Source organism: Pelecanus crispus, chromosome 2 (genome assembly GCF_030463565.1).
Source record: "Pelecanus crispus isolate bPelCri1 chromosome 2, bPelCri1.pri, whole genome shotgun sequence".
In the NCBI taxonomy this organism is placed as follows: Eukaryota; Metazoa; Chordata; class Aves; order Pelecaniformes; family Pelecanidae; genus Pelecanus; species Pelecanus crispus.
Genome location: NC_134644.1, coordinates 94,059,365 through 94,085,378, shown reverse-complemented (window position 1 = coordinate 94,085,378; position 26,014 = coordinate 94,059,365). Strand labels below are relative to the sequence as shown.

The window sequence follows — 26,014 nt, the reverse complement described above, 5'->3', positions numbered from 1 at the left end:
CAGTGGCAGAGAATAATGTGCTGTGAAGAGGGACAGTGACTTTATATTCTTCATTCCCAGCGCAAGAGGAGCAGTAATAGAACTATGGTGAGGTCCTTTCCTTTCACAGGATCCCTCCACCTGCACATCACCCCTTCTGCAGGGTGCAATCCAACAGCTCTGGTCCCTAATGCTTTTCAGAATCTTCTGGAAGTGCTTAGAGGTAGTGGTTACTGTAGATAATTACTCTTCCTTAAACTGCACATGCAGCGCACTCCGTGCACGGCTGATGGTGCGTCAAAAATAAACCACAGCAGAGGCTTTTGCTATTGCTATTGTCTGTTTCTTGTCACCTTTCACACTGGGTGTATGATTTCTGATGAAACTAAAGTATTCAACTCATGATTGCACAGAGAAGGCAAACACATTCAGGACTAGTAATAACTACTGGAGATGTTAAAAAAGGTGCAAGGTGATTTGCAAAACATACTTGTCTCCTTTACTCTTAGATATGCCAACCAGTTTCTCAATGCCGCCTGCGTCTCGTAAGGCCTTGGCATTCTCCATGTTTTTAGTGATGACTTCATGCAGAGTGCAGCAAATGGCAGTAACGGTGTCATCAGACATGGCCTTGCTTGCTGAGCTGTTGCTGTTGTTAGCGCCTGGCAGTCGGTGGACCAGATCCCTCATGGCATACTTGCCTTTGTTGAAAGAAAATGAAGGGAGAATTCAGAAGATACAGCAATAAAGGGTGACTGAGAAGAAGTACAGGGAAAACACGCAAGACTATTAGCACCATTTGCATCATTGCATGTAATCTAATTGGCTACTGATACTATTTTGGAGCAAGCCACATTTATACGATTGCATGATCAAGCATTTCACACATTAGGGGCTGTTAATATTTCCATATTACGTCAGTTGGAGACTTCAGATACGGGCTACATCATGCCCTTAGGAGAATGAAATGATGATAGTAAAGGTCAAATATATGTATAAAGATAACCTGAATACCACAACTTACAGAACTTGGCAAGTCCTCATCTCCCACCACACAACTCATAGCTCAAGTTACTATAAATAAAATGTGCTGTGAAAAAACACTGTAGTGAATGCAAAGCCAATGACGTTGTTATTTGTGAAAAAGTCTTCTCTGAAGGACCAGTTTCACTGTACAAGGTTAATTCTATACTACATGCAGTAATTTAACTAGGTTTATTACTGTTTCTATGACTTTATTGCTTATTCAGTGCTCAGAGATGACATTGCACTCTTCCACACATCCTTAGTTATATGCATGGTACTGACCAGAAAGGAAGTCTTTCTGAAATCTATTCCTGTATGATATTTAGAGATTATTTTATATAACACTAACTTCCAGAACTTACAGTCTCCTAAAATGAAAGATCCAATGAATTTTTAAAATGGTCACATTGGACTGAAGACATGAAAAAGAAATTCTGTTGATTATTATAATTTTTTTCATGTTTAAATGGACAAAGTTTTTTTTTTTTTTGCAAAGTTGTACCTGGAAGCCAGGTAGTGCTTGTGAAAATAACACAAGAGCAGCTTCTGCGATTTTTTTTTTTTTTATATATATATAGTATAAAGGTAAATATATATAAATGTAGGGCAGAGTTAGCACCGGCACAGATATACGAGAAGCCTCACACCAGTTCTAGAGGGTCACTATTATGGTAAAATGGCATCTCGGTCCTTCAACATGATGAAGACAAGATTACAGAGGGTGAGGGCCCAATGAAGTTGTTGCTGAGGTCAGTGAAACAACTCTGAATCACCTTCAGTGCAGCTGTGCTAGGAATTTGCATACAGCAATCACCATGAGAGTGTATCATGCAGGATGAAAAGGACAGGAAAATTGGGAAAAACAAATATAATTAGTAATCTAATCTACATCACATTTTATGAATGAAATAATCAGGTATGATTATTGTATATAATATGATAATTTAATCAGCCCTTTTTTGACAACTTAAAAAAGTTCTTATCAATTAGTACTTATGAGTACTTATTAAAAATCTTATCTCTGAATTCATAAATTCAGCTCTGCGTGTCCATATCTGAAAGAAGAGGTAAGAGGAAAATCACATCTTTTTAACTATCAGATGTTAAATTATTTTTATTTCTCACAATTTTGCCTGCTGTGGTAGAAATACAGCCAGTCATTTGGAATAAAATATTCATAGTACAGATAAAACCTGAAATCTCTGTACTGTAATGTTAAACTTAACAGGTTATCAAATAGATTTTGTGGTAATGTGAGATCTTAGAAACTACTCACTCTGTATCATGTAAAAACATTCCTGATTATAAAAAGCATAACATTACCAACAAAATGTGTGCAGCAGGATTTGAATCTTACTGGTGTGCTGCAATACAAATACAAATCTTGCCCTCAAACTTCTTTGCATGTAATATTTAATTTGCAGTTTGCATTATTATCTTTTCAACAATATTATCAATCTCAGATGGAGTACAGATGTTAACACCACTGCCTCTTTCAGAAATGGTTTGTTTGAGCAAACTGAAAGTCTTTTCCTCCCCTACACATACATAAAACACTGTTCAAGAACAGCCTGAAATGCTATTTACATCTCCATCTGTTTGTTCTTTGTAACATGAACACATTAATAGTTGGTTATCACTTAGGGTGATTACTTCAGTCTCTAGCATGTAGTAAATAAAGCTTATGTATCAAAAAACCAAAATAAACTATGATTTGCTGTAGCTTTTACTCTTCTAATGCAGTGTCCGCCTTGGGTCAGGAGTAAGTACAAGTAGATAGATCAGATCAGTGAGACACTCTGCTTTACTCTGCACACACATCCAGAACAGAGCAAGGTTCCTTTTTCCTTTCGTACCTCACTTAAAGTGCAATGGAGCATCTCACTGTCTCAGTCCTCTGGTGGAGCCAGATGACAGTGATCATTCCATTAGCAGCCAAAGACTGTGTCCCTTAGCTCTGGGTATAAGGAAATCTGGATGGCTGCCCCAAGCAGATTTCTTTCCTGGAACTGGCCTAGTATTCCAGGCAATAGTATTCATGCCAGTACACACACCTAGACACACAAGATGCTTCTTACAATAAATAACGCTTTGGAGTTATCAGGAAATGCTCAGTAAGAGAACTAAAATAAACACAATCAAGCATGGTATAAGCATTCTGGAAATGTTAATGCTCAAGAGTTCTACTATTTCTGCTGTGCACACACTTAAGTTAGGCATGAGAAGATCAAACCAGTATTAGATACTTCAAAACTGTAAACCAGACTTTTCACAGATAAAGTCTAACAGTGGGACAGTACAGCATCCCTTATTCTGAGCAGCCATAGTAATTCCAGCTCAGTAATACTATTCAATTCTTCACCAGTTGCGTATTTAAACTAAAATATATTCTAAGTGGTTTTGGTTTTTTTTTCCTAAGAATCGCATCTAATTTAGTCTTAAATTTAGAAAGTGCCACAAGACTCATAGTGCACGTTTTGTAGACGTAAAATCTAGTTAGCGTATTGCAGCTGTGGCAGCTGTGCAAGCTGGTGTCCAGTTTGGAGACCCCCCCCTATCAGAACCTGTAAAGCCAATGCCAGGCCCCTAGTCCTGCCAGGTGCTGCCCATGAGGGAGCCAGGTTTCCTCCTCCCTGCCCTGTCCCCGAGGTGCAGCGAAAGCCAGAACTGCCACCTCCAACAGAGCTGCTCACACATGCAGGTAAGGCAGCTGACTGCATAGACAGGCATCGCTGGCCAAACTGTCCTTCCAGAGGTTCATCAGAAAAAGGTGGCACACCACCTGGAAGAATAGGGGACTGGCTGGGCTATAGAGTTCATCTAAGCCACTGTTTACATGGTCTTACAATCTATTGACAAGTGTAACTGTTAACACATTTTATGTGGTTTTAGTACTTCGAACATTTTGTTAGCTACTTGAAAACATATTTGGGTTGAGAAAAAACCCTGCCTCAGCCTTAAAAAATTGTCATTAATTTAATGTAATTCAAAACATATGAACTGATATTGAAAAAGCAGTGAATTTGCTTTAATATAGAGTTAAGTCCTGAAAGTTAAAAGTTAAGGACTATTCTTTATACTGTAGAAAACATTTCACAGTAACCTGCTTGCATTCCAAATGTATTTTCTAAAACTACACATAGTTAATAAATTACTGCACTATATTCACAGGAAAAAAATCAGGTATCAGTTAACTTCTCTTATCTCAGTTATTTTCCTGCTGCTTTACAATAGGCATGAAGAAGAAAAGTCATGTTTTTAAGCACTAACTACAGAAGAAATCCTACTCTAGAGTGGTGTAAATGTTGAGTAATACCAATGAAAGTAGAGCTACCGCTACATCAGCCCAACACAGCTGACAACACATGCAATCCTTGACTTTTGCTTTAGTGTTTGTTACAATCTGCAGAGCGTATGCATTTAGAATTATTTTTTCGACATTAAGAACCTCTTCTGAAAGCAGATTGAAACGTATAGTGGAAACTAGTCTTGTAATGTCAGCAAAGGTTTATCTAGCACTACCAGTAGGAAGGCTGGGGAATTCAACTTGCAGCTCAAGAAGTCTCCCTGAGCTGAGGAAGTGAGAACTGATGAAGGTCCTGGGAAGAGAGGAGGATGTGTGTGAGAATGATATTAAAAATAAATAGCATTGTTAATTTTTGTAGGGGTTCACACAGAACTGCTTTGATCTACAAATAAATTGATTTTTTATTTGAGCAACATTACACATTATAAGACCCAAAATGGATTTGATACTTTTAAAGAGGATTTACAAAATATGATTAAACATAACCATCAGCTTGACAAGGTAAAAAGAAATCATATTTATTTGTTCCATTTCACTCATAAAGGAAGGAAGACAGACATTAAATAGTCATAATCTGGGGGCAGCATCACAGGAAATGGGTGGTCCTGTAGGTGTTTGGGACAGCATTTTTCTGACACTATACATTTTGAAGTTATTTTTCCAAGATAAGACTTTTATCACTGTTTTCTATTGAGAGCAGGATTTGTCTATCACCGTACACTAAGTCTTTGACTGTAAGATGATAAAGTTTTCTTACTAAACATTTCAACAATGCAGATTTAACATCTTTTCCTTTGCATGATAAAGTCTCATTAGCACCTTAGTACATGCCTCCGTTATTTAATTCAGGAAACTTTTTCCTTCATAGGATCAAACTGACAGCTGTCCTAAGAAAGATTCTGCCTTCAGAGCAAAACCATAGAGCAAACTATTCTTCTGGTAGATTTAACAGGAGCAAAATCATCACAGATAAGGTTCCACTTCTGGAAAAATTTCCCTACTATTGCCTTGAGACAAATTCACTGCTGGTGTAACCCCATTGACTTCATTTCCATTTTCACTCATCTCTGAAAAATGACTTTGACACATTGGCACATTTATTAAATTGTTGTGGCATGGTTCCTAGTTTGAGAGAACAAGACTAGGAAAATTAACCTATTGAAAACACAAGAAACTTCAAACAGATATTAATTCAAACTAAGAACCCTGTCCTAGAGGTTGAGCTTGCTCTAATAAAAGTAATACATCACCATTTTTTTCCCCCTCCAAGATACACACACATTTTTTTTTGCTATCCAGCCCTATCCATAATTTATAGTCTCTGGCATTGCTGACTGCAGCCTACATTGCATAGTAGTGAAGGAACTGTAAGTCACAACAGTTTGCATACAGCAACTCTCTCTTCCCTTTGTCCGGTGACGTCTGGTTTGACATGACTTAAGCTGTTGACAGGGCAGATTTACGCAACTCAGATGCAGTGGCTGCTCAGATGGCCTGACCAGTGCTAGCCAGTGGGCTATGATGTTGCTCATCACAATAGATCAGTTTCAAGTTCCTAAGACCACTGTGCATTAAGTAGTATTGGATGAGGAAAGTGGAAAAAAACCCGAGCAGTAGGACTGAAAAGCATGCACCCAAAAAGCACAGGCCCCATCACTTTGAGCACGTGTCAGAGAACAGAGGATCTTGGATCGGTTTGGGATTTAGGTGTAAAAGGAAAGCTAAAACCATCTTTTAGGCATGTAGAGGGCAATTCATGTGTCCAAACATAGGGGCTAACGCAGTTTCAGTTGCCCTTAGATACCTGAGGTGTCTGCACAGAGTTAGTAGAGCTATGGAAGGTACAGAGCCTTCTGGAAAAGCAGCTGAAGACAAGGTGGGATGCCCTACGGTCTTTAATGTTTAGGCACCTGAATCTCACTCCCAATGTTTGGCCAAAAACGTTTTTTAGGTACCCAAGCCCTTTTACTTCTTATGTTAGGGATGTGCACAAACATTTGTAATCTCTGGCACTTCAGAGTAAATGCATATGAAGACATTTCACTGCATGATGTTAATCGACTATAGTACTGCAATTATCCCTACCCAAAAAACTATCACCTCAGTTCAACCATTCGTAAGGGAATGAGCGATGAGTTAACTTAGACTGGTTTGAGTAAGCACCTCAAAACTTGTGGCCTGAAGCCACTGCTTTAGCTGCTTCACATTAAGCCTAGCCTGCCAATTAAGCTGGGATAATGAGTGCTTTGAACTACAGAACAAGGCTGGATTTCACCTCCTTGCAGGTTTATTTGAACTTAAATTTTAAGACTCTGTGGAGATAAATTACTTTTGGAGAAGAGAGAAAGAATAAAACATGTTATAAACACATGCCCTCCTATGCTTGCAAGCACCCAGGTGCACTTTACTGACAGCTGCTGAGACAGAACAAAAGATCAGGTGGAGGTCTTAGATTCCCTCTTCCCCTCAGAAAAATGATACATATTTTTCACTGTTCCAACACCTCTGATAACAGGCAGCAAGATTTCAAGGTACAAGATTGGTATTCGGTATGGACCACGACAAAGAGGAACAATATCTTCCCTGATGTATTGTATGTGACGTGCCTTTCGTTGGTTTTCTTTTTTAAAATCTTTTTTATCAAGAATAAATTCAGCCATAGGTAGTGTAGCATCTAAAGCTCTACAGGGAGCAGGAATAGTCATCTTCTACAGTCCCAGGGAAGAAACCCTCAAACTTTCACAGAGAGATGAAAGTACATGAACCACCAATATCTGTGTTGTCAATGTCAATTGAGATCTGCTTGTGAAAGAATCAAATATCTAAGAGAGTAACAAATATAGAAGCTTTTATCTTTTTAAAAAGATTAAAGACGCTGGTTCTCTATTTTGCAAGAGAAAGGTATGGCATGAGGAGAACTAGGAATGACAAAGGGCACAGCCATAACAGGGGTGGAAGAGCAGTATGTATAGAAGCTAGTAGCACTGGACAAAGACAAAAGAGAAAGAAGTATTTTGGTATTTTCACCCTGAACATGCCATGGGAAGTGACAACTGGGTGCAATGCAATCACTGCTTTTCAGCAAATTGCTTTCTCAGATCCATGATCCTTCATATATTTTCTTTTCTGTAGCAGCGTTTTAATCCAGCCACCCTCCTCCTTCAGTTTCTCTGCTTCCAGAAAGACAACTTTTCCATTTCATGTATTTCCTGCCTCCATCTGGCTGATCATTTTTCTAGCTTTCAACTCAACTTTTCAGGACTGCCTCCTGTCCTCTCTATTATACGACTGATATTTTTTCTTCCTTGAGCTGTACCCCCTCAGTACTTTGAGTCTTAACCGCTCAGCTTTCATGTTCCTTTGCCATCTCTTGCTGATCTGATATTTAATATCAGTATGATATCAATATGAGTATATCTCTGCATCTGCCCTGTCTGCCAAGCTTTTCCATTCTCTCCTCATACTGGTTTAAATACCTTCAGTTTGATGCTCAGCTAGATCCTGGTTTTGTCACACCCCTGCACACCCATGACCTCCCCCAGGCTCCTGCCCTTTAATGTTCTGAACTAAAGGACATTGTAGCTAGCTTACAAGCATAGAGTTTAGACTTGAAAACACTGGTGTGTTTAAAAGCTATTGCTCTTGTACTACTCTTGTTGTCTCTCTTGTATATCTCAATTCCATAGACAGCTATCTATTTAATCTACTGTTACTCCTAATACTGATTTGACTCCTCTCTCAAACAAATACCTTCATATTCTGCATTTCTCTCACACAGCAAGACTGCAGATATTCAGGATTTATATTAGCAGTTGTCTTAAGACCTAGAGATTAAAGAACTTCCAGGACTCTTTAGCTGGCCATAAACTGCTAATTCCCAACATGTGCTTTAAAGGCTAGATCTATGTCTACACTTTGCATGCAGAAGCACTTCAGCTGGCTCCATCAGAGCTAATGCCAGAACTAGAGCAGTGTATTGAGACCCTGCCGTACATCTCTGCCTCTTTCATCTTAGTCACCGATATTGCTGTCTTTTTGGCAATTGTCATGGGATGCATGCTGCCACAGAAAAGTGGATTTCTGGAGAAACTACCTGTCTTTTGGGAGAGTAGATGTTTGCAGCAGAACAGCCAGGAAACTAGTACAGAAATGGATTTATGGGTACCATGGCCAAACGGAGTTTCTGTCTCTCACCCAGCATAGTGAACGGCTTCTATTTTGAATGTTCACCCATGTATCAGCTGAGCAATCTCTATCCCCTCTCTGTCATGCTGGAGAGGCAAACCAACCATCAAACACAGGCAGTGCAACTCAGGGTGCATTCTCTGACTTGCAACCTGGCTTTGGAAGATGAATTTGGGAAGAGGTGTAAGTGTAACTTGTTGACTCTCCCCCACACTGGGACAGTAAGAACGAGTCAGTTCAAGTACAGCTTGTCCTGCCTAATTATCTGTTGACCTGATATGCCAAACAACTACTGGGTCCACAGGAGGAGAAAAATCTCCACCAGTAAGCTTCTATTTGTCACCCTCGGCAGCAAAGGAAGCAGCATTTTTGAAGGTAAACTGTCACAAACCCACTGTTTTGCTCCTATGTTGTTCCTCCTCCCCTGGCCAGAAAAAAGGATTTGGGTGGTGGCTTTGGCTGTCTCCCTTGCAGTCTTAGCTTTGGTAGGTTGGCTGGAAACAAAAATGACAGACCCAGGCTTTATAGTTCTTGGAGCCAAGAAATTTGATCTTGCATGCTTGGGTTTTATATCCAGAATGGATGGAGTCCATGTGGGCAATCACTCAAATAATTTCCTTTTTAATTCATTTTGTTTACATTTCCTGCCAGGTATACAAACTGGAAAAATCACGGAAAGGAGTTGTTAGGCTACCTATTAACCCAGCTAGTGCAAATATATCTAATTAATCAGCTCCTTTACACACCAACAGATTTCTTTCTTGTTTATACTGCACTGTCATCTTTCCTTTCATCTTTCCACTAGCCCAAGGTAAAAAAGATTCTGCAAAGGGAAGTGATTCCTCCGTTTAATTGCTGCAGGCTAAGTTTTCTGATTACTGGAGCTGGTTTTAGTCCCTTGCTATCCTCTTCCCTGCTCCCTGCAGAGAACAGAGCTTTTGGAAGGCTGAATTTTAAAAAATACAGTCATTTAATTAATGTTATGATTAATCAGTGTTTCTAAAGTGCTTTGAAGAGGAAAAGTGCTATGAGAGTGTTGAGTGGAATTTTATTTTATCTGTATTATTTTCTGAGATAGGATAATATTTTGTTAATAGTCTGATTCAAGGGACTTTAAATTAGGCCATAATGAAGAAATAAGAATGTAATCTATTTTTGGAAAAATAAGTTCAGGCTTCAAGATCTATGCCCTGATCAAACACCCATTGAAATTAATGAGCCCATCCACCAATGTCAGAAGGTATTACACTGGATTCATAAAGAAGCAGCTTTTCTTTTCTATTTTGGTTTCTACTTTGTGTCCAAAACAGAACAAGATTCTGTCAGGAGACTGATGCAGCCAGAGTGAATTGCAACTAGACATTATCCTGCTTTAACTGTCCACGAAGCAATTGCTATTTATTTGCTACTATTTTTCTTCTTCTTCACTTGTGCTATTATATTGCCTGAAACAAATGAACAAATCTGTCCCCATTGCATGGTCTGAAAGACTGACTATTTTTGCATGCTTTTATATGCAGTTACAATAATATCATGGTGAAATGTACATGTTTAGAGATGTACATTAAAATATTACAGAAATAAAACCAAAATGGATCCTTATGATATATTCTGTTATTAAAGATTAAATAAGATGCACAGATGTAAATGTGTTAGCTCAATAAATATAAATCTTGGTAAAGTGATAGTGTCTTTAGAAAACAACTCTTCCAACAAATATCAAAACCACTCCAAGTCATACTGCAATGTTCATATATTCCTTAACTACTGCAATGTTCAAACCTCTCTTAAGTTATCACCATGAAAGCTCTACATGGAGCAGTTAAGATCATTAACCTGTGCATGATGGCAAAACAACAATACTGAGGACACATATCAGTATTTCACACAGCTTTCTTGCGCACCATAAAATAAAATAATTTATATTTAATAACAAAATCTTGGTTAGTATCTAAGGCTCAGTGAAACCATACACTAACTTCAGAGATGTCAGCGTTTGGGAGAAGGACAGAAGGGAAAAGAAAAAGAACAGGTAAAAGAATAGCAACAGAAAAAGTGGTAACTGTTCAAACAATATTTTATAAACTTCAAAGACAATTTATCCACAAAAGGGTAAGAGTATAATACAGTATTTGCTTTTTTTTCTGCAATTTGGAATTGTTAGCAAAGACCTCGTGAAAACAGTGTCCATCTGCTGAACTGCTAATGCATCAGTGTAACTGAAACAGACCATACAAAGGTCTGCTGTAGTAATGAAGTTACAGGTACATTTGTTAGAAATGGGGTCTCTCACACTGCTCATGCAGAAGGTGGACAGGTAGTCAGTTTTATTAGGTATTTTTTAGAGATCAATTCATTTTGCAGATAATACTAATGTTCTGACTCAGTTTGACTCCTGTTCTCGACAGAGTGCTCTGTGTTCTTAGCAACACAATCACTGGAAAAGAGCAAATGATATTGTGGTTTTATATTTTAATTCACCTGAAGCTACTACAATTTAAGGCCTGAATAGAGTAAGGATAAGCGAGGATACGGTGCAGAGTTAAAATAAGCTTTGTGTTCTCATGGGAAGGGCAAAAATGCATCCAGTAACCTTCCTTAACTAATGTATATTATTTTTTGTTTCGACTACAACATGACTAGTTTTTACATTTCTCATAAAAACCCTTCCTAACAGCTCTTCTTAGTTGTACAGCTGATTATTAGCCGTGTTTAAAGAAACTGTGACAAATTAATCCTAGTCCCGACTCCTCCATCAGAATACAGATCTACTAGAGCACAGTTCTGTTTATGCTTCCTCAGGAGGTGGGAGTCAAAGGGTTCACAATGTGACTTGGTTTTGGGTTGTGCGACTGTTGTTCCTTTCAAGGTAACAGCTCCAGGTGGCATCTTCAGTCTAGTAGCTGATCAAATCTTTTCTCTCGTGGCCCCAAAGAAACCTTGCCTCCAGACATCCATTTGAGCCTGATCAGTGTCACTAAATTATTCCTTTTTTAACCTGAGTCACAGCTGCTCACCTACATTTGAATAACACACGGAGTAAGGATTCTCAGGACTGTGCACTCACTGAATTTCTTTCTCTTACCTCCATGGGGATATAATTGCCCACATGGCAAGAGTCAGCGAGTCCACACATTAGACTTAATATGCTAGACTTGATCTTCTTCTTGGAGATCAAGTTGGACAGAGGAGATCTACTTAAGGCAAAGCCCATAACCTCTTAGATTCTCTGCTACTCCCAAAGAGAGGGGGAAAATTGGGCAAGTCTTCCAAAAGTCTTCTCTCTCCAGACTTGGGGAAAAGAAGAATCTGCCAGAGACTGGCTGGCTCCCTGTCTCCACATGCCTTATTCTAAATGATAACAGTGCTCTGAAAGACTGTGGTGGAGTCAGAGTGAAAATTTTACGTGTACTCAGCAGCCCTTGCTACTTCCCTGTGACATGGCAGAATATAAACTACACTCTGCATTGCAGGGGAAGGATGGGAGATCAGGTTTGAAGTGCTAGAAAAGACTTGACTTAACAATGAACAACAACAACAAAGCTAAGCAGAAAAATAAATGCTCTCAGTCAAACAGAACAGGTGAGAATTCAGATACAATGCTGACCTCCTAACCACAGGAGCTTCACAGGGCAATATTCCCAAAGGTCAACTATTTCTTGATAGACTGCTCCACTGCAAATGATAAATTAAATTTGCAGAATATCATGTTCCGTTTGTGAGAGCAACCGTTGTTGTGTCACCTTGAAAAATTTTGCACACAAATATATGACTTTGCATATACTCATGCTAATAGTATACATTTTCCTCTAATTAAAATTAGCACTCTGATTATTTGCTAGAATAATTCTGAGTTATGAAATCCAAATAATGTATAAAACATATCACTTCAAGAGCACCCTGAGTAGCACACAATCTAAGAGATCCTGTACCTTGTCTCCTGAGAGGAGGAAGTAATGAGGCAATTTATTTTCCTCATGTTGCACATTAGATCCACCAAACAGCAAGTGAACTCTGAACACCACCATTGCACATTCTTTTGGTACATGGAGCTGAATTACTGCCTTATGCTGCAAAATCTGTAAACTTGGACTAGGAGCTTTTTCCTCTTTCTCAGGGTTGCAAAGGACTTCTCAGGTTTTTGAGAAGAAAAGGAAATTCAGAGCCTGTATCTTGAATAAAACGTGAAAACAGCCATACACTAACAGGGTCATTCACTAAAATTAAGACTAAGTTCCCTATGTTAGAAAGAGTAGCCCACCTCTGCTCTTGTTCCCCAAAGGGCTAAGTGTCTAAAACTGAGGTGTAACCATGCATGAATGAGGTGTCTACTTCAGTCATGCTTGACTGTGGACCTTGATATTTCAGGTAGCATAAATGAAACAAAGATTGATGCAAATAATTTCCTTATAAATCATAGAACACTTGAGGTCGTCAGGATCCTGTAGAGATCATCCAGTCCGACCCCTCTGCTCAAAGTAGGGTCAGCTTAGTGTTTTCTTATATTTGGATGGAATTTCCTGTATTTCAATTTGTGCCCATGACCCCTCATCCTGACCCTGGACATCACCAAGAAGAGACTGGCTCTGTCCTCTTTACGCCTTCCCATGGATAAGATCCCCCTGAGCCTCCTCTTCTCTAGGCTGAACAGTCCTTGCTCTCTCAGCCTCTCCTCACGGGAGAGATGCTCCAGCCTCATAATCATCCTTGAGGCTGTTCACTGGACTTTCTCCCGTATGCCCATGTCTCTGTTGTACTGGGAAGCCCAGAACTGGATCCAGTACTCCAGGTGTGGCCTCACCAGTGCTGAGTAGAGGGGAATGATCACCTCCATTGACCTGCTGGTAACACTCCTAACACAGCCCAGGAGGCTGTTGGCCCATTTTGCTGCTGGGGCACACTGCTGACTCATGGATCTTTTTAGATTTTTCTTGGCAAGCAAAGTGATGGCAATGTAGTCGGTACAGTGAATATGAGACCACATTTTTTAGGCCCTTATCCTAACTCTGGCCACTAACCCTAAGCCCTCGTAACCCAACCCCTAACCCTTACCCCAGCACCGTCCTCTAATCCCTAACACCAAGCCCAATCACAAAGCCAAAGACCAAAACCCTAACCCTTTGTCTTATCCCCACCCTAAACCCTTGCCCTGATCACTAGCCTTAGATCGCTGCCCCTAACCCTAACCCTAGCCCTAGCCCTCACTGCTAGTCCTGACTCAACCCTCAAGCTACACCCTAACTGCTTACCATAAACCCTTCATAGAATCATAGAATCATAGAATCGTTTAGGTTGGAAAAGACCTTTAAGATCATCCAGTCCAACCATTAACCTACACTAACAAGTCTACTCTAAACCAATCAAGGGTAGACTAGACTAAACCATGTCCCGAAGTGCCACATCTACCTGTTTTTTGAACACTTCCAGGGATGGTGATTCCACCACCTCTCTGGGCAGCCTGTTCCAATTCTCGACCACCCTTTCCATAAAGAAATTTTTCCTAATTTCCAACCTAAACCTCAGAACCTCCAACCCTCACCCAAAGCCCTTCTCTAACTGCAAAGCCCAATCCTTCCCCCGCAAAAGCCGAGCTCAACCCCCTTGCCCTAACTCTGTGCAGATGCTCAAAACCTAAGCCCAACCCCTCCTTCTTGGCCCCGCACCTTCACCCCCTCTCCTGAGCCCAGCTCCCAAGTGCCTGTGCCCAGGGGGTGGGCAGAGGCCCAGGGGGAGAGACGGGCCATTGAGGCAGAGATGGGGGCAACAGGCCAACCAGAGCTGCGGTGTCAGCTGCAAGGGCAGCTGTGCTGGCAAAAACTGATTGGCCAGGCCAGCAGGCAGGCATTTGTGAGGTAGAAGCTGATTGGCCAGGGCAGCAGGCCAGCATTATGAGGTGGCAGCCAGGGGGAGGGCAGAGGAGAGGCAGGCCAGGGCAAGGGGACGGGGACAGGGACATGGCAGGGGCTTGGGAACTTGGGCATCCTCATGCTTCAGGGCTTGAGTAGGCAGGAGCTGGAGGCTGGCACATGAGGACACGAAGGGTGTGAGACAGCTGGGCCAGCAAGGAAGGATGATTTTGTGGTTGTAAGGGGGATTCAGGTGATGGGACATCGATTGTGAGACGACATTTGTTAAGCCTTTACCCTGACTGAAGGGTAAACCCTTTATCCACTAACCCTAAGCCTAACTCCTACCTCTACCCCCATCCCCTACCCCAATCCCTAACTCTAATCCCTGACCCCAATATCACAAGGTCAGAGCCTGTAACAAAAACCAATAATGAATAATCTGGTAAAGGAAGAAAATCGATTGCCACAAGGAACATTTATAATTGTCAAAAAAGAAACCACCATTTTTTGGCATGATCTTGCTCTCATAAAGCGGAGCAGGAGCAGTGAGGTAAGGCTTCATTTATCACTGTCTCAAGCAAACATTAGTCTTCACTATGTGAGAAAATTAAAGATTTTGCTCCTGTTAGCCATGGTCTTTCTGCAGCACAAGCTGGTTCCCAGCTTATCTGACTTAGCAGAAACACCCAATTAAAATTCCTGCCTATGAATCAAATCCAGTGTAAAGCAGCTGGAGGATAGTGATGGATCTGATGCAACACACTAGCAAATGGCACTGGTCTTCCCTTTGACAATTATGCTAAATATTTAAATGGCATCACTAAACTCAATGGATCTTAAATATCATAGCTCTACTCTTCAAAAAAGTTCCACTCAGATAAATGAAACTTTTATGAAAAAAATGAGGGAAGGAGAGAGAATGTTAGTATTGGCATATCACCTTTTGAGTGAGATGCGGTTAACAGCAATGTCATGCAGCCATGCATTTCTTTAAACATGAGCTCTTTATCTAATATAATCAGCAATACAAAAATATTTGCAGTCATGTTGTATGAAATTTATAGCAGAAAAACCATACTGAAGAGAGTCTTTAAAAATCATTAATATAAAGCACGCTCTTACCAATTATGTGATACTCTATTGGATATTTCTTAGCTTCCAGATTTATTGACCTGCATATTCTTATCTTTGAAAATGCCTGAAAAATATCCTCAGTACGTATTTATTTCAAATATTAAAGTAAACGTCCTGGAGAATATCTTGGAACCTGGCCCACTTCTGAACTATGAAATCCTCTTCTGAGAACAAATTAAAGTAGATAAATCTGTCATATATGTTCAAGTTCTCTTTGTCCTAGAATTATTTTTCCTTTCAGAGACTGAGTCAGATAATGCTCTCCTTACAATTCACAGAAGTATTTGGGTTTAGATAGACATGAAAAAATGTTTATATTAATATCAAGCACATTTCATAATTACACCTAGAATCAGAATAACTGAGGTTGGAAAGGACATCTGGAGTTTGTCTAGTCCAACCTCCCTGCCCAAAGCAAATGCAAACCCAATGCAATGCAAAAACATCACAACAGACAACTTTATATCAATAGGAGAAGACTGTTTAAAAAATACATTTATATCATCTCATATAGTTGACATAATACACTGGATGGCACATACAGTCCCTTTGCTGCTCTCCTGCTAAAAAGGCTACTATTCATAATGAAAGAAATATTTAAATATGATGAATGTGTCTCTTCAAGTGTGCACACGCGTGTTTAGTCTCTTCTCCCAGTACAATTTTTAAACAGAATTTTGCCTACATAAAGACCAAAATGAACTGCGTTCTTTCGGATATGAATATACCCTGGGAGGTGAAGGCAGCAAGAGTATGTAAGTGGAAATATTAGCTAAATCAGAGCAGAAAATTTGTATTTATTGATAGAACAGGAATGGAAATTAAGATGGTTTCTATGTATTGGTACACGCACATACTACTATGCAGCTGCAGATGCCTTTAAAACCCCAATCTTTCTTCAACAGAAACCACTAGTACATTAAGATTTTAAATTAATCTGTGTTTTAGCTATGTCAAAAAGCTATGCTCCTTTTCTTTTGCTACGGCAGTTGAAACGATGCTACTTTTCAAACATTTTGTAATTTGGGAGAAAAGAGGGCATAAGAGTATGTCCCTGGAAAGAATGCACTGCTAGAGCAGCTGCAGTTTACTCTCATGATGTTAGCCTTTATCCTTGCAGAAACGCAGCCTGCAGGAATGAAGAACAATACAGAAAGATCTCAGAAATTAAGAGCAGACTATTCAAAATCATGACAGCAGTAACATGGGGTCCCTTATAAGGTTTCAAGAGTTGGGTTTTTTTCTTTTTTGGAACTTATTAGTACTTTGCACCTACTAAAATGCAAATGCAGCAATACGGTATATTTGTGCATTTGGTGGTTAAAAGAAAATATCCTGTAGCAGAAGGTCTCATGGAAGAAAGCTTGTGGATCTCACTTGTTTTGACATCAGTAAAGCCTACAAGAGTAGTCTCACATAACACTTTCATGAGAAAGCTAACAGGAACTGCTCCAAATAGGATGAAAAGTGTTTGGATGGTGCTACTCAAAACAGTTACCAATGGTTCATCATTGAAATAGAAGCATGTATCAAATAAATTCTACAGAAAATCTATGAGGTAAGTTCTGTAGACAATCTTCTATCCTGGGTCTATATCCATCCAGTGTCACAGTCAGTGGTATAGATGGTGAAAGAGAGAAGGACAGGGGCTGAAAAATGTTTGAGGACTGGTTTAGAATTCAGTTATCTTGATTTAGGAAGACATAATTCATTAAAGGCAAATGGATAATATTATAAACAGGCAAGGCAGGAGATTATTATCTGCAGAAATACAGAATGAAGAACAACCTACTGACTAATAATTCTGCAGAAAAAGATCAGGAAGCCTGAGAGGATCACGAGATAGGCATGTGTTACAAAATTGCTCTGAGAAACAGCTATACACGAGTGTATTAACAATTATTCCTGGCAGAACATATAGATAATATGTTCCTCTGTGCAAAGCCTATGGAGGAATACTGTGACTAGTCTGAAAGATATGGACCGACTAGAATGAGTCCAAATGAAAGTAACAAGAATAGCTAGAAAGACAGACCAAACAGACTGCTGCTCTCTCAGCTTCAATAATATATTCAACTACTCCAACTATACCTCTTCAATCTGCATCATTCTTACTGATTGTCTTCATGAATGACTAGATATATGGCAGAGAAGGCTTCTATTGGAGGCTGCAGATCATCAAGACAAGACAGAAAAAGCAGGGTCCCTGAACATATGGCCCCATTGCATGTTCAGGATGAGGTCTTTGTGTGGCCTACTTAAAGAACTGGAACAAAGACAATTGTGAGTCAAGTGTCCAAAATTAGAAGATTTTAAAGAAATGGTTCAGCTGGTATTTTTTGTGGTTTCTGAATTTACACTTGCAAGCTTCTCTTTCTGGCCTTGAAATAAGAGTGGTTCAGCTTATATGTAAGGTCCATCTCAGTTTCACATTATTTACTCAGTCAGCTAACTTAATATTTATAGGTAGTCAGTTAGGACTGAAACACAGTTTGTTCCAACAAGATAGTGTGGATCCCCAGGAAAGACACTTGTTTCACCAGGTTTTGGGGTCACAATGTAGCAGGCACAGCTCCACAGGCTTCAGGCATTTTAGTCCATGAGGCTCACACATTGCCAAGGGACTAAGAAGCCTTTCACCTTTCTCTTTGTCCAAACGTGAAAGTATACTGTTGTTCCTGCAGACTTTGAAATAGATTTCTTGCTCTATTCACTCTGGAATGGCTCCTTGTGGTATAATAATACTAACTCTAGGCTCTGTAGAGCTCAATACACCACCATTGCTGTTAAATACACCTCTTGCTGTGGCTACAACCATGTGTCCATTGTCTCTCTCCTCATCCTGGAGTGCTGGAGGGCTTACAGGAATGGCTTTAGGCACAGCATTAACATTATTTGGTTGATAGGCTTGTTGACAGTGAAGGTATCCATTCCACTGTCAAACTGGCACTGAAAGGGTCTTGCAGCACTAGCGTAAGGTTTTGTTGTAAAGCAGTTATAAGAAGGAGTGACTGTTTTCTGAATCTGTTCAGTTCCTTTAATAGGGACTTTGTTGGGGAAGCTTTTCTGAGGATAAAAAGTGGACTGCATAGTGTCCTCTCTAGAGGATCTGAAAATTGACAGCTTATTCTGAGGTGGAGGAGGGTCAGACACAGATTTAACTTCAGAAACTGCAGGCTTGTCATATGCTGGAAGAGATAGGACAGGACTATTAACTGGCTGAGGTTGCGTAGACTGTACTGAAGGAGCAGGAGGAGGAGTTGTAACTTGAGGGATTGGCTCATAGTGCTTGTCACCGATGGGCCTATCCATTGATTCAGCGTTAGTTGGTTTCCCCTTAGAATAACTGGTGAAATTCAGCCAACTCTGCAAATGTATCGTTTTAGTGGGCTCAGAACGATGGCTGGCAGGAACCTGCGTGGACAGCTTATTGTCAAAACTCCTGTGATCAAAGTATGAGAGCTGCTTTCAATAACATTCTTCATCTTCTTCAGGATCATAATGATTTGAGACCTTCACTTGAGGTCTCTGTGGTTCAGGGGCCCTGTAAATATACTTCTTAGATGAAGTACCCTCTTAGTTTGTGAATGAGGGCAATACACTGGTTGGAAGATAAGGTAACATGATCTTGCAAAAGGAATGAACCACTTAACTTCCTGGTATTTCGAAGAAAGGAAAAAAAGAGGTCCAAGAAAAGAAGCAAGACGAGAGAAATGGCAGATTCAGCAACCTGAGTCACCAGATCCAGGTCTCTGAATCTGTTTTTCCTTATATTTTCAAACCGCACAATTCACCAAGTTCACTTGACCACCACCCTTCTTTTCTTACTCTCCCTGTTGTCTGCTCCCTTTCTTTCAGGATCAGGAGAAGCAGAAAGCAGAGACATCTTATCTCCTTCTACTTCTCTTCATAATCCAGGGAATATTCTTCCTCTTTGTTCACAGCCTTCAGGTGGCTTGGCAATCCTGGCTTCTGGGTCAGCTGCTGCCATTGCCAGATGGTGTAAGTGCCTGCTCTAACTCACCTATCCTGCAAGAGTTATGCACACACAGAAGGGCCAATACTCAAGAGCATTGCTCTTTCCAGCAAGAATAGAGTGTGAACAGCTCACCTTGGATGCTTTCTCCTGGGCTCCCTCTGCAATCTAATCTAGGCTGTGCTGCAGGACTGGCAATAAAGCAAGCTCATGTCATCCTAACTTTCAAATTAGTACCACTGCTTCTGAAAGTACTTCCACCAATTTTGTAATAATGATGCACTTTTTATAATACCTTTTAGCTGAAGAAGTCTAGGCATTTTCTGCACATTCATTGTCCCTGACAATGACAAAGACACATGTGATTATTCATTCACAGTTACGGAAACCAAGGCAAGACAGGCCAATGACCAACTCAAGCAGCCATCTAAGACTTAATGGTTCTCCTCCTCAAGAATGACTGAACAGACCTACAGAACAAATTAACTATTTGAACTTCTAGATGTGATTTTGTTGTGTTTGCTTTCTAAACCATTTAATTCTCTTACTTTGTTTACTTCACCGGCAACGCTACACCAAATCTCTAGCCACGGGGCTCCCAACTGCAGTGTCTTGTTAGTACTGCCAGGCTAATAGTTACTGGCCTTGTAAGTTTTAAGTAGATTTTAGAATAAAAGGGGTAACGGAAGAGACAACATTTGATTTCCATAAGAATGTGGAAATGGTTATAACCAAGCTAATCTCTGACTCTTAATCAATTTTTGTCTTCTTTGAAGCTTGAACTAAAGGTACTGTTCTTTTTTCTTTCTCTTTTTAATAACTTTGCCTCAGCTTTGAAGTTCCTGTAAGCTGGGGATAGCTTATCAGAAAAGTCCCAGTGAATAAAAGATGCTTAAATAGGGCTACAAGTGAACGAGATGAATTTCAGTCTCCCTAGGAAGAGGCTGAGCTCTTCAGTGTAAGGCATATGCATATTCAATCCCAAGTTAGAGAATGGGTTCAACTATAGTGGATAATGCACAAAAATCCATCCTCAGAACCCCCGTCTCAAAGGCTTTCCTCATGATGTACTCAGTATCTCGGATTGCTAGTGGCTCACAAGAGAGAAGGAGGCATGCCCTTTTCTTTGGGGCTTGATTTAGACATTGCAATACAGTATTGTACAACAGAGGATAAAACCTTTAACTGCTGAAGATTAGTACCTTTGTAGGGAAATTACACACGCTGGCTTGCCAGCCTATCTAATATCATCATATTCCAAAGGAGCCTGCTTTTGTCTGGCTGAGGAATGCAGCTTATCTGTTTTGTTATTCTAATTTTCTAGTAAAGACATGGAAGAATTACCAAAACTGTTTTTTTTTTTTTTTTTTTCCTAGAGGGGAGGAAGGGTGAGGCAGGGTTTGTTGTACTGAGACTCACGGTGGCTGGATTCTAACCAAATAAAACAAGTTTCAGGGTGTGGGCACACATCCAGTTGCAAGTGTGAAACTTTATCAGATAATGACCACATTTTGAGCCTTACAAGCACTACTGGCCCAAGTCAGAGCTTTCCACCCCTCAGGTCGGCTGCTCACATGACTCGTTTGAGTTCGTTCTGTTTAACAAAAGCTTGTCTGTAAAAGGAAAGAGTAATTTTTTGCTCACCCAGCTCATTTTGATTGATAAGTCAGGCAGTGCTGATTCACACAAATGGTTTGACTGTAGACGTGATGTGTTAATGAGAGGCTGGAGGGAGCCTAGGAGCAGGAGTATCTTCTGCCACTGACTGCCTCAGGGTGAGTTACCATGTTTTAGGTGAGGAAACAGTAATTTCCTAAGCATGCTGACTCAATCAACTTAGAACCTATAATTTTAGAGTGAAAACAGAAATTCCACTATTAAAAAAACCAACTGTTTTATATAGTATGTTTAACATGAATTTATTTCTATTAAATACACTTAGTGGGGAAAGTGCAACATTTTCAAAGGACCGAAGTGACTTAACTGGCATCCAACTCCATTTTTCGGAATAAATTATTAGTCCCTTTAAAACAGTCTGCTTAGAGCCTATGTCATGACTGAAAATAGAAATTCAGTTCTTAATTCACCATCAAGCATGTAAAAATTTTACCCAGATGTTATTAACATGGTAAAAACCAGCTGTACTTCACTTTCTCTGCTCTCATACTTAACTAATTGATTTAAAGTACACCTCACCATTTTTTGACATTGTTATGATGATTGGCACCCATGCAGCCTACTCACTCTACCTTAATAATGCTGCTTTCTTACTCTGAGTTGAATCCTGCTTCTCAGGAATTTGATGGAAAAATTCCTTTTAGCTTCCATAAGAATAAGATTAAGCTGACAGCTACAAGATTTTATTCTGGCTGTTGCAAATGTGTGCCATAATATGTGTTTTTTAAATGAATGGAGTACCTTTCTATATGCATGTGCACTCCCCAACACACCTTCCCCTCCTCCTAGGTGCAAGTAAAAGGTCGGATTAAACCTACATACATACATATATACACACACATATATATTTTGTGTGTATATATTCATATATATAAAGATTAAGTTAAAGACATTCTATGTCAATTTAATATGGGGATAATTTTGCAGACAGTATACAGAGGTGAAGTTGAAGAAAATTACAATAAAGGAGAGAATGAAAATGCCTTTGGAGTGTTTGTGATTACATTTCTTACAACGACCAATTTTTTCCATGTATCTGCAATAATTTAAAATTCATGTTATTGCTATATAACTGAATTATATATCAGATCAGATCAGAATCTATTAGTCTACATGTGATTAGTAAGATTAGTTTAATAATAGGCATCACTACTGAACGCTAGGGAAATGACATTTATTACCACTGATTTTAAAGTAACCAATTCCAAAGACAGAGTTAAAGACATTCCACAGTATTTCCCTTTTAAAACCTGCAAGTACAGTGCCTTACTAAAACCACAACATTTTGAGCTATTATTATAATTCCCTCTCTGGTAAATAAACTCCTGTGTCTAAGTGAATTTAGTGGCAATTATCCTATTATGCCCTTGATTCCACAATAAGATGATTTGACCCTGGTCCGTATACATTGTCACACTGAAATCGTGGTTTAAAATTTGGTGAAACTGGTCCTGAAGTAACTTAAGTATATGCAATGATGTCACTGAGGTTAAACGTCTTTAAATAGTATTTATCCACTTCTAATTTAGGAATTACAGAGTTTACTCTGCATGGCTTGAAATAACAAGCATGTCAGCTTACCTGCTTCTTACTCACTATAGCATCCTTACTGAGATTTTGACAAGATAAGTGAATGATATGGTGGGTAGAAAACTGGCTGGACTGCTGGGCTCAAAAGGTGGTAATCGCCAGTACATAATCCAACTGCCAGGTGGTTACTAGTGGTGCCCCAGAGGTGGTGATACTGGGGGCAATATTATTTAACATCTTCATTAACAACCTGAATGATAGGATAGAAAGCATTCTCAGAAAGGCTGTGGACAACATGACATTGGGAGGAGTCTTATACTGGAGGGCAGGACTGCTGTTCAGATGGACAGCTGGACAGGAACCTCAAAGTTCAACAAAGGTAAATGTGAAGTCCTGCACCTAAGATGAAATAACCCCCTGCACCAGCACAGGCTGGGGGTCAGCCTGGGAAAGCAGGTTTCAAAAAACACCAAAACCTAGGGGTGCTGGTGGACAAGTTGAGCATGAGTCCACAATATGCCCATGCAGCAAAGAAGGCCAACCACATCCCAGGTTGCATTAGATAGAGTCTAGCCAACCAACCACAGAAATTATTCTTCCTCTAGACTGAAATGATGGTGCCTCTAGACTGCATCTAGAGTATCGCATCCAGTTCTGGCTTCCCCTGTATGAGACAGACATTGCAATATTGGAACAAGTCCAGTGGAACACCACAAAGACAGCTGGGGGGCTGGAACACATGGCATAGAAGAACTGCATTTTCTGGGCCTTAAGAGAAGGTTAAAGAGAGATCTTACTGTTGTCTACAACTGCTTAATGGGATGGTGTAGAGAAGATGGAGTCAGGCTCATCTTAGAGTTCCACAGTATAAGAAAAAGAAGCAAAAGACACAAGACAGAACACAGGAAATTCCAACTGATAAAAGGAAGAGAATTTTTACTATGAGGGTGGTCAAACAATGCAACAGGTTGCCCAGGGAGGTTGAGGAATCTCCATCTCTTCATCAGCTGGACAAGGTCCTGAGCAACATACTCTTACTGGACCTCCCTTGAGCAGTAGCTTGGACTAGCTGATCTCTAGAGGTCTGTTCCAAGCCCACTGCATTCAGAAAAAAAAAATTCTGTCTTTTGTTGCACTGGCAGACTGAAGCCTTCTCTACAAACTGAGAAAGTGAGTTTATTTTTTAAATGCCCTTTCTTCAGTTATCCAGTTAATTTTCTAGGCTTACATGGACTAAAAGGAGGTAAATTGGTACAAGATCATGTAGTACCCACATGAATTTCATAGTACATGTATCCCATACTGTTAGTAATTACTTGACAGTTAAGACTGCCCACGAAGACAAGTAACTGGATGATCTTAAAGGTCTTTTCCAGCCTAAGCGATTCTACGATTCTGTGATTCTAACTATTAGATTTTATTGGTGATTCCTTCCCTGTGCATTCATCGGGGTTTATAAAGCACCAGCAACAAGGTAGATTTTATTTCCATTTCTTTCTGTAGGGCAGGGCTTCACAGTCTACTGAAAATTCTCAAAATGATCTCTTTGGAGGTAGTTCTCTGAATAAGTTTGTTCAAAATCTTCATTCTGGTGTACAGGAGGGATCATATCTAAAATATGCAATTATCTAGTTTCCTTTAAAAAAAGAAATAATTTCAATTATAAGTTTTAACAAAATGCTATATTCTTCTGTCTTAACTTGATCTTTCAATTTGCACTACGCACATTAAATTTCTATGCAAAAAGCATGGGTTTAAGCAGTAGTGCATATAAATACTTTCTTAGATCAATTCCTGAAGTCTGATCTATCATTATAAAGTATTATAAAATTGCTAACTCTAGGGGGTAGTCATTGTATCTTTTTCATGTTCGCACAATCTCTTGCATAACGCAGCCACCAGAGGAAGCAAAAGGAAAATGAAAAACGTAATACTAAAGATTGTATCAGTAATACTGTATTTCAAATAATTTCCTAGAGATGCCATGGAGAGATCAATGGGGCTTTGAAGCTGATTCTAAGGGTTCTCCAGGCTTTCCTTGGGAGGAAAACTAAATTTATTTATTTTTGTTTAATTGAGCCCATCGAGATATTAAGTACCAGAATCACAGTCTTGCCTTATGGAATTATGATAATAAGGGCCCTCAGCAAATTGATTATTTCCTCACTTATCTCAGATGATGAGAATTTGTTACCCTTTTAATATTTTGTAACTGCGTATTACAAAACTGCTGCTATTCAGTCCCAGCGGTTATAAGCGTGAAACAGCAGATTTGGCTTTTTTAAAAAAATTGCTTGTTAAGTAGGGGTGCAAGCTGATTTAGTCTGAGACCTATTCAACTAGGATCCAGAAGAAGAACCCCAGAAACGAGCAGAAAGCTAATGGACAGTGACAGTGCTTCCAGCCAGTCCTGGACAGTGCCTTTTTAGAGATCCTACCTGCACCTAAAGGTACAATATTTATGAGGAAACACAAGAATTCATTTGTAAAGGCTGCAGCAAAAGACCATTATTCTGCTTTCTGTAATCAAAAGGATATTTGAAGTTTTAATAATGTTATCTGAAACAAGAGCCTTTACCACTAAAACCTGTAGTAAATGATGGAAACAATGTATGACTTAGTTCTTACAAGCAAGCAAATCCTACATCAAAGTACTTCATGAAGAACAATTATTCTGTAAGAAAACAGCGGCATCTGAAGATGCTGTGCAGAAACCAGCAAGTATGAGACTGAGTTCCCTTTTTATAACTGTCAAAGACTAAACTAACGCTAGGATCACCCGTATTTTGGCACAGAATGCATATAACCCAACAGAGAAATGCAATCACCTTGTGCATATACTGGGGCAACTGCTGCCAACCAGCAATGTTGTGTAAGCACCTAATGGTCATGAATGGAAAGAAAAACTAAATTAAATTTAACTGAGATTTAGTTAGAATGCCAGCTGTAAGATCAAGACATCTGTACTGTTTCCTGATCTTGCATTCTTTGAACACCAACTCTCTGATATCTTTGACCTTTGTCATATTTTTATCCTGGGAAAATGAGACATTTTATGGTGAAAATATTTATCTAAAGGATGGTGACAAACATCTGTGTTGCATATCCACAGGTATTTTACTTCTGTGTTAGCCAACATCATGTCAGCACAGTCCTCCTGTGCAGGGGCACAGAAATCTTTTAGGTCCCTGCAATCCGAGTTTTCTACCAGTGTCATCTTTGTGAAGGGTGTTTGGGTTTTGTCCTTAACACTCTTTCTTTCTAAGCAACCACCACTCTGAAACACACAGAAGGCAAGTTTGGGGACACTAAAATAGAAGTCTGAGTATGTCTCAAAAACCACATGTGGGG

The 26,014-nt window shown here is 39.7% G+C and overlaps 1 protein-coding gene across 2 annotated transcripts in view; it reads right to left on the bottom strand.

Moving 5' to 3' along the window:
• CTNND2 (catenin delta 2) overlaps window positions 1-26,014 on the bottom strand; it is a 566,936-nt gene that overhangs the window by 39,343 nt on the left and 501,579 nt on the right. For both annotated transcript variants that reach the window (XM_075728121.1, XM_075728122.1), the window contains one exon: window positions 470-680. In XM_075728121.1, coding sequence (XP_075584236.1) covers window positions 470-680 — 211 coding nt within the window. The remainder of the gene's footprint in view (window positions 1-469; window positions 681-26,014) is intronic.